At 45.7% G+C, this 10,201-nt stretch overlaps 1 protein-coding gene across 1 annotated transcript; it reads right to left on the bottom strand.

Annotated features, from left to right (window-relative positions):
* Positions 1 to 360: 360 nt before the first annotated feature.
* On the bottom strand, positions 361 to 9,660 carry gpr85 (G protein-coupled receptor 85). The gene is made up of 3 exons (XM_063217380.1): positions 9,578 to 9,660; positions 7,714 to 8,223; positions 361 to 1,427 (listed from the first exon to the last, which is right to left on the bottom strand). The coding sequence occupies exons 2-3, from the start codon at positions 8,017 to 8,019 to the stop codon at positions 600 to 602; spliced, it is 1,134 nt and encodes a 377-aa protein (XP_063073450.1). The 5' UTR covers positions 8,020 to 8,223; positions 9,578 to 9,660; the 3' UTR covers positions 361 to 599.
* Positions 9,661 to 10,201: the final 541 nt, after the last annotated feature.

The following is a 10,201-nucleotide window of genomic DNA, read 5'->3' as shown; positions in this document are numbered from 1 at the left end:
GGGAGACAAGGACATAGAGGATGGAGGGATGTGTGGAGGAGTATAAAGGCAAGGAAAGAGGGAAGGAGCAAGGGAGGAATGCAAGGACACATGGCGTAAAGGGAAGAAAGGAAGGGTGTGGGAGAAGGAGAGGAAGGGGAGAAAGATAGAGAGAGGAGGAAGAGGAAAAGGAGGAGGAGGAGGCAGAGGAGAGCTGTACAATGAGAACAAATCCCAGAGAATCAAAATGGGGATCAAAGATGGCTGTGTGGAGGTTGGGCAGTAAGGGCTATAAATAAGCAAGAGATGTCTGAGAAGAGACGAGGAGAGGAGAGGAGAGGAGAGAAAGTAGAAGGACACAAAAAAGAGTCAGAGGAAGAGAAAGATGGATAGGCCTAGTAGAAGGAGGGAGAGTAGGGCAGGAAAAGCGAGAGAGAAGATGAAACAAGAAGAGGAGAGGACGAGTAAAGGTAGGAGCAGGAGGGGAAAAAAAATCCAGCACAACAACATCCAACACCAACCAGCCAACAGCCCCCAGAGGAGAGCTGAGAGTGAGAGCAAGAGCTTAGCTGAGCAGAGCAGAGCGGAGCAGGGACACAGGCATCCATCCAACCAACCCCTCATATAACGCAATAGGGTTCCCTTGGTAACCTGGATTTCCTGCAGTAGAGCAGCGTGGTGCTGAAGCACCGCCTCAGCTCACGGTTGGAGAAGATGCAGATGAAAGGGTTAACTCCAGCCTGGGCGAAGCTCATCCACACAGCCGCAGTCAGGTAACCCGCCGGCACCACGGGCCCACCGGCAAACACCCTCCAGTAGCACGCCACCAGGTACGGCCCCCACAGCCCCAGGAAGAAGAACGTCATGATGTAGAACATCCGGCTGATGCGCTTCTCCGTCTTGAACTCGTCCAGCACGAGCAGTCTCCGGCGCCCGGCCGCGTTGCTGTTCTGCCGTATCCCGAGCAGGGTCGGCGGCGTCGGGCCGCGTCCAAAGCCCGCCAGCCAGTTGGCGGCTGCCTGCCCGCTGGCCCCGGGGCCGTGGAAGGTCCAGTTCTGGCTGACGGCTGGCACGAACTGGACAGGCTTCATCTTGCGGCGGTCATGCACGAAGAAGATGAGCTTGAGGTAGACGAGCTGCGTGGCCAGCAGAATCAGTGCCAGCAGTAGCATAAAGCCCAGCGAGTCGTTTGCGCGGAAGGAGCGGTGCTGGAAGGTGCACTGGTCTTCCTCGCGGATGAAGGAGTACGTGCCTACGTCCAGCACTGGCGGGAAGGCCATGGCCACTGACAGCGTCCACACCATGCAGACGACGGCCAGGCACGTCCAGAAGGTGAGGCGCTTGGTGTAGAAGCGGTGGTGCGCGATGGCCAGGTAGCGCGTCACGCTCACGCAGAACAGCATGAAGGCTGTGTGGAAGCAGCTCAGCACACCCAGGAAGGCGATTACCTGAAGGAGAAATGGGGGGAAAGTTCAGAGTGTCAAGATCAGCTTTGATATTGAAAAATTGGGTTTAGTTATATACAGTAAGCAACTGTTCTTCTCCAGTTGCTTATTACAAAACTCTTTATAACATAACATGGAAAAATTTGCATCTTCACACACATTGTTCTTCTGTTTACTGAAAGCATTGTTGCTGCTGAGACCATAGTTAGCATCAATGCTGTCAAGAAATACAGTATACGGTACAAACATACAGTACATTTTTCTCACCATCCCAGGCATAGACAAGATACTATCCTATGGAAAGCAACCTGGTCCATTTCAGAAAGACTAGACCAGGGATGACTGGGGCACGACTTGTGCACTTTTCAGTTATTTTATTGTGGTGCAAACATAATGACTGACATTTCGACACAGTGCCTGTCTTGTCTTTTTGAGTAGGAAACACAGACTAACACTCACCCAAGGCTGATTGCTACTGCTGTAATCACATCTATTGTGATATTTTTCTTCAATCCTTTTCATATTTACTTAAAATTTTGAAAATTGATGGCAGCAGAGTCCCAAGCCCCTAAGTATGTGCAGGACTACCAATACATTGGCAAGACGGCTTTTTTTGATTCCCTACCCCACAAGACTTGACGTGACATTATTAGGTGCAAGATTTGATACTTCACTGTAATAACACTCAAATACTGAGTTATGATAAAATGCTCAGGTGAAATATCCAAATCATGACTCTGTTGATGTGTTAACTTTGTAGGATTTTTCATGATCTTTGTCAACTCAGTTCATCACGGAGTTACCAAAATCACATGCCGTAGAATGTGCATTAGAGTGCCTAGACTCGAAATTTAGAAAAAAAAAAAACATACTTTTACGGGTTGGCACTCAACAGATGGGGAGTAAATACATAACATTATTACGTATAATGATGTGCAATGTGCAATGACTACACTTTCCTGTCAAATTAAATTATGTATCTCAATGAAATTAAATTACAATCTCTGACTGTAATTTTCAAAGTTGCTTAATAAAAAAGTAGAATCTATTTTGAAGGTTTTCATATACTGTACTATTTCAAATGAAACTTCACAATGTGGCCTTTCCAACAAAGACAATCACATGGCTCTGACTTTGATCTGAAGACCAGCACTCCTCCATAGACATTAGGCCACGGCTGCCCCATTTCAACCACTGCCCTAACCACGTCACAGGACAGAAGGTGGATAGGATGTACACCTTGGGCTTGTGCACACACTCTCTTAAGTAAGCACCACAGTAACCACAAATTATATGTAAATGCAGCTAACCTCGCAAGTCAGCATGCCCTTGGTTCAGACGGAGGCCGTCTTTACCTAGGCACAACAAATAGCAGCACCATACATAACCACTGCGGTAGCCACTAATAAATTATATATTGCTGCAGTCAGTGCCCCACTTTCGCACCCACGCACAGGCCTGGGTGCGAATCCAAACAGGCAACTCTACTCTCAACTCAACCCTCTAATTTCCTTCGTCACAACTATCAGTACCACAAATTACCAAAAGTAATATCTTGGCGGTCAATGTGTGGCAGGTAGAGACCAATCCGTTCTTGGCCACTAAAGTAACATGATGTTTAACCCTTACAGCAAGTTGGAATGGACTAGGCCCATAGAATACTGGAAATCCAAACAAATCCAGACATGTTCGTGTCCCCCCTCAACACTCTGGGCTAAATTGTAAGAAAATAATAATAATAAAAAAACCAACAGGATCTGCACCTAAGGACTGTGGTGAAATTCTCTGTATGCCAGATTACCAGTCCAGGCCTGACACTCTTGAACAAGGCACTTCGCAAAACATCCAACATAAACTCAAAGAATTCTGGTTAGAATTATCAGTTAGACGAGGGATAGCATCATTACTTTATTGTTACCGACAATGGGATGATTCCATGTGCTTCTGTTTTGTCCGCTGGTGCATTGATGGGAGACAACCAGGAAATCTTAACTGGAGAGATGACACCGGAGAAGTACAGAAGCAATATTTGTCTTCTTTTAATCAGAGACAGTTTAGATTGAGACGGGACATATGGCGGCCATCTTGGTGACGCCTTCGGAGTGCTATTTTGCGATTAAGTAGACCAGATCTGAGAGTCAATGGGAAAAATGAATGGGGAAACTGAGTATAGGATGGGGAAAAACCCAGCGGTTGTGAAAACCATATGGTTGAAACCACCGTGAAGAACTGATCAATCTAGACTGCTTGGTTGTGGTATACAAGTCAAAACAAAGCTTTTTAAGTCACTTTTCTCACGTTTTTTTTTTGACAGAGCACAGGCGCAGTAGTTCCATAACGGCACGAGAGCAACGGCTTTTCACAACTGAGCATGCGCATCATTTCGCGTCGTCGATGCAGCCAGATGATTGGATCACTAGCACCGCAGCTCAGCAGGCACATTGGCTCTTGTTACCAGAAAGGCGGGAGATGTGCAGGTAGACGCCATATTTGCGTTACGAATCTTCACCGTCAATTTCTATGTACGATTACATGGCTCTCCTATCTCCCCTTCCTATCAAAATCTCTGTTTTAATCTAGTGCACAAAGGCACTAACGTTTCGATGTATGTACCATCTTCATCAGAGTCCAAAATGTGGGCAGTCATGGGTGAGCGGTTAGGGCGTCAGACTTGCATCCCAGAGGTTGCCGGTTCGACTCCCGACCTGCCAGGTTGGTGGGAGGAGTAATGAACCAGTGCTCTCCCCCATCCTCCTCCATGACTGAGGTACCCTGAGCATGGTACCGTCCCACCGCACTGCTCCCCATGGGGCGCCACTGAGGACTGCCCCCTTGCACGGGTGAGGCATAAATGCAATTTCGTTGTGTGCAGTGTGCAGTGTTCACTTGTGTGCTGTGGAGTGCTGTGGAGTGCTGTGTCACAATGACAATGGGAGTTGGAGTTTCCCAATGGGCTTTCACTTTCAAATATTGCATCTGAGCTGCTCTGGTCCATGCACTCAGATGAAGAAGGTACATCCATGAAACCTTAGTCCCTATGTTGTAATACTTAATTAAAAGAAGAGAACTATTGCATTTGTGCTGCCCCGGTGTCTTCTTCATTACTTTATAATTGTTATGTTTTGTCTAGTAAACACACCCATATGGTTGTGCGGTATCTTTTATTAATGGGGAAAGAATGAGGATGTCATGCGAATGACAGTGGGTAACGTCTGTCTTATATTTTTTCCAATGTTATTTGCCCACTGTTATTTGCCATAGGATTTTTTCCTTACAAACAGGTTGCTGTTACACATCTGCAGGGCTGAGGTGGCTAAATGAGATACGAAACCATACCATTACGCTGGTAGCCCAGGTTAGATTCCTACCCGAGGTCAGTGTTGCCAGATGTGTCTGACCAAATCCCGCCCAAAAGGTTCTCAAAAACCGCCAAAATGCACTAAATTCCGCCCAAATTCAACAAATTACATTGACTTCTATGGGCCCAAAACGGCTTAAAAAAACGCCAAATGGCCATTTTTTCCTGTTTTTGCCCGCCGACGCTCATCCCAAGTAGCCCAATTGGGCGGGCACCCGCCCAATCTGGCAACACTGCCCGAGGTTCTTTACCGATCCTTCCCCTCTCTCTCTCTCCTGTTATACTCCCTCACTGTCTTGTCCTAAATTAAGGCATTAAAGCCCAAAACATATCTTTATGAGTCTGTGTTGAATTAACCCATTTTTTCTTTAAGAATTTAGTTCAAGAGGTGAATATCTATAAAAGTAGCTGTAATTTCAATATTTGTGAATGAATTTCAATTAAGTTACTAAACCGGCCCTACTGAGATCAAATTGGCTGCATGTGGCCTCTGAACCAAAATGAGTTTCTTTGACATCCCTGGCCTAGGCCATCCACATGGGTGTAGCCACTAATGGACCACTACAATAGAATCACACATACCTAACCACTATAAGAACTATAAATGATACATGTATAAAAAATATACGCTTAAGTCAGGTCACCCTGCTGTGACAGTGTTGTAGGTAGATTCAGAATGAACCATTCTTAACCACTACAGTTAAAGTATGCCAAGCTGCTATAACACAAGGGGTATCACAATGTGGTGTAGTAGTTAACAAGGCTAAGTTAACCAATAGTTACTGGTTAATAATACATTAGCCTGGAGTCATCATTTTCAATGACTTCATGAAATCCACAGGCTGACTATTAGCAGGATTCACACTTTCTTTCTTTCTACTTTCTGTAGATTAGCAATGTTTATCACTTAACCATGTTCTTCGAATACCTCCCAGACATGAGTAAACAAATAAAAGTAAATTACGGTAGGTTATCAGACCTCGCAGGTCAGTGTGCCATAGGTCCAGGTCAACACACTCTTCACTAGTAACATTACTACCAGACCCCCTAGAGGCGGATAAGCCAAGTATTGCAATGGCCCTGTCTGCTTCTCTGTCTGTTTGTGTGTCTGTCTGCCCACAGGGTTTCCAATTGCCTGTGGAGGGTGCTAAACACACACACACACACACACACACACACACACACACACACACACACACACACACACACACACACACACACACACACAGACACACACACACACACACACACACACACACACACACACACACACACACACACACACACACACACACACACACACACACACACACAGAGAGACCACTACAGTAAACTCACACCTAACCACTATAGTAACAAGAGACATACCTTGGCTGATTCATTGTTAATCACTACGGCAGCAGCATACCTAACCACTATAACCAAAAATATAAGTGTACATAATTTACAGATCGACATGCTGGTCAGCGCACCATAGGTCCAGGCCCAGCCATTCTTGACCACTAGCAATAGGCTATACCTATTAATACCGCTAGCATTACATCTATACCTATACATATATTAAACCAACACTATATAACCAGACATGATAAATAACATAAATAAACAATAATAATGGGCAGTCATGGGTGAGCGGTTAGGGCGTCAGACTTGCATCCCAGAGGTTGCCGGTTCGACTCCCGACCCGCCAGGTTGGTGGGGGGAGTAATCAACCAGTGCTCTCCCCCATCCTCCTCCATGACTGAGGTACCCTGAGCATGGTACCGTCCCACCGCACTGCTCCCCATGGGGCGCCACTGAGGGCTGCCCCCTGCACGGGTGAGGCATAAATGCAATTTCGTTGTGTGCAGTGTGCAGTGTTCACTTGTGTGCTGTGGAGTGCTGTGTCACAATGACAATGGGAGTTGGAGTTTCCCAATGGGCTTTCACTTTTTCAATAAATACGATTATTAGACCCTGCAGGTCAGCACACCATAAGTCCAGGCCAGTAAGACTATTTTGACCAGTAACCAACAGGGTTGCGCCATTCTTGACTGATAATATTACCAGTAATATTCAGATCTAAAATATAAACATGGGGCCCTCAAAAGTCATTATATACAGAAATAAAGTTATGTGTTTTGGTGCTATGTTAGTGTAGCCTGATTACCATGACGTTCAAATCTCATTGAGACTTGGTCTGACCAAGAGCATAACAACTAACATAGCATGGTTGACCCACCTGCTTTGGTTTGGTAATGGTTTGAGGGCAGAACAGGCTTAGTCAAAGTTTAAAGCAAATATTTCTTGGTCCCAATAGAATGTCTCTGCTTAAACAACGTCACTGCCTTGAACATGGCTCTACCCAGGACAGTTGGAAATGCTCAAAGTTGATTAGTTCCCAACAAAGTGGGTGGAGTTTCCCCTCTGTGGAGGGAACCCGAATGTACGTGAACAAACAATTTGCCTGAGTGTGTGTAGCTGAGCCGAAGGTGTTGCGTCACTGCGAGTTAGTGAATGCGCATGTTAGTGTTTTTTCGCATATATATATTTGACTACTTCACATAAGTGACAAGTTAAGATCAAGCCCATTTTTTGTGTGTGTGTTGACTGGTTTGACAGTCGGGGCCCTTACGGAGGACAGATTTGGTCGGGGCCCTAGTCAATTCCCTAGGTTGCCTAATGGAATGTCCGCCTCAGAATATATTGACCAGTAACATTATGTTGACCCTGTAATACTATGTTGACCAGTAATATTATTCCTTAACACTAGGCTACTGTTATAGGTAAACACATGCCTTGCTGGTTAGCATGCCGTAGGTCTACTGTATGCCTAGCCACTCTTGACCATGACCACATCATTGTAACTAACAAGTAACCACTACTACCAAAATGCACCCACGAATAAATCATCCATAAATAAATGAAATATGATAAGATGAGATAATTGACCTTGCAGGTCAGCGTGCCATAGGTCCAGGCCGAGCCATTCTTGACGGACGTGAAGACGAAGGGGAAGCAGATAGCCGAGCGCAGGATGTCAGAGGCGCAGAGGTCCAGCAGGAAATAGTAGGGCGCCCGGTGCAGGCTCTTGTCTTTGACCAGCAGGATGGAGATGAGCAGGTTACCCACCACGCCGACGCCGATGATGAAGCCAAGTGAGGTCAGTTTGAGGAAGGTGGCGAGGGGCGAGACACTCTGCAAGATGTTGTTGTGGTCCCCTGCATGGCTATAGTTCGCCATAGATGGTGGGATCATTAAAAGATTGATAGTTTGGGAGCTTCAGCTTTGGTTCATGATCTGAAGACTGAAGGCGGCGGCGTGGAGGGGCGATATATCCATTTGGTTTGTGTGTGTATGTGGTGTGTGTGTGTGCGTGGGTGTGTGTGCTTTGAAGCAGATTCCACGCTTTGCTGGCAGCGTCCGTTCTAAGGCATCCTTTGTTCTTTTGTCACATCACACCTAGAGAGGGACGAGAACAGAGAAGAGAAAAGGCATCATCCACCCAGCGAACTGACTTTTCGAGACAACAGCGCTAGAGTCGGATTTTTTATTCCACAGAGGGCGAAATTTTCTCTCGTCTACCCTCTACAGCCAGGTGTTGACAAGTTGCATAAGAGACACGCGTCTCGGTTCTTTGTGTCATCTGGTTTTCTTTCTCCCGTTTAAAATGCACATTGCAATTGTAATGGTATGCAGTGTTGGCTGTGCGCTCTCTCCCTCTGCCGTCATGCATACATAGCTCGCTCACACCGACGCAAGACCTTGTTACAACAGTCAACTGATTAATATGGTGTGCCCCTGTTCAAACGAATGAATATCGCCGAAAAGGATGACAACAGTTATCAAAAGAGATGATGGCCAAAATTAAAAGAAGCCAGTTTAACACATATCCGCCTTGCGTAATGCTCTATCGGCAGTGGTAAACACGCACGGCAAACAAAGGATTTTAATGGGTTTTTGTTTAGTCGCTATAGCGTAGCATGTGAAACATTTATAGAAATGCAGCAGGGAAGCTGTTGATCACACCCATAGACCCTGCAGAATTGATGTAGGCTATCTGAGAGGGAGCAGACCCGTATTAACTCAACCAGTCCTCTTGAGAAAAAAAAATAGCGGAGGGGATGTGCACATAGAATTAAGCATTCGTGTTTCTCACTTATCGACTGTTGCTTGAAATCACCGAGTTCGGGGGAAAACCAAAAAAAAATCTTGATTTGATGTGCACTGAGCTGAACATAAATCAACACCCTCTATAACATCACGCTTGGCATAGCCTAGACGACGGAAAAAATCAACACAAAATTGACGTTCACGTCTATCTTTTTTGTAGGCTATAACACATTTTGATGTCTGGCCATTCCATATACGCACTGATGAAACAAAGATATGCATACATTACCAAATAACCAAATAAAATGTGTTCTGAGACGAACAATGAGATTCTATGACATTGCCAATGCACTGCGAGCTTTCTGCCACCCGTAATTATAAATAAAACGTTTGCGTAGCAGGTTTATTTGTCATCATATCAAATAGTAGCCTTCAAATACATATTTGAAAATAGCCAGGCGTTTTGGCACACAATTACACATGTAAATCGGAACCAGGCAACGTCGTCGATTCGCATTATAGGAGACAAAGATATTTTTCGTTCCATTTCTGACAGTACATCGCTGGACTCACTGTAGCCAAAGCCCACGTCCATTAGGCACAATTTCCAAGTAACCGCTTCGCACTGACAGCGATTCAACGAGCCACGAAAAAAATGCCGATTGCGCAAAGACACCCACGAATATATCAATTAAAACCATACCTGTTGGTATCCCCCTTTGTCTCCCTGAATATTATTTACATAGCAGGATTCACTTTGCTGTAAAAAAAAATCCTTGGTTTTGTTGCCTGCCCTTTTCCCACTGTGAATATACAGTACACGGCGAGAATGGAGCATGCGCACTGATCCTATTTGTGATCCAAGGCGAACCGCGGCTGCTGGTCTCTTGTTGCAGCAGCAGTGCCAGCAGAGTGATCCCCATCAGCTGCATCCGCTCTACGGGATAACATCAGCACCACAAGCCCAGCGCATGTCTCCCTCCTCATTCACAGTCACATAGCGGTGAAGGCTAAATCATCTCGGGGGGTCTGTGTCGCCACGGCAGGCAGGCTGGATGTCTGCTCAGCTAAAGTAGGACATGGGTTTTTCCAGGGGAGTCTTTTGATGACGGCATGGGGGCTGGCTGCGTGTGTTCATCTGTGCCTTCACTAAATGAAGGTAGAGGCAACCTCATTAGAATGATTTACCTTTTTGGATCTGAAGCCGTATTCCTTCGCATCAAGGCAGCGTTCTTCTGTTTTAAGTGTTCAGAAGTGCGAAGCAGAGGAAACACGGTTGAGTCAGGGAAAATCGTGTTGGACATGCATAATTGAGGAGCACTTCAGA

The sequence above is a fragment of the Engraulis encrasicolus genome, chromosome 15 (genome assembly GCF_034702125.1).
Source record: "Engraulis encrasicolus isolate BLACKSEA-1 chromosome 15, IST_EnEncr_1.0, whole genome shotgun sequence".
NCBI classification, from domain to species: Eukaryota; Metazoa; Chordata; class Actinopteri; order Clupeiformes; family Engraulidae; genus Engraulis; species Engraulis encrasicolus.
The sequence above is the reverse complement of the archived record's forward strand: the minus strand, read 5'-3'. Positions and strand labels throughout refer to the sequence as shown.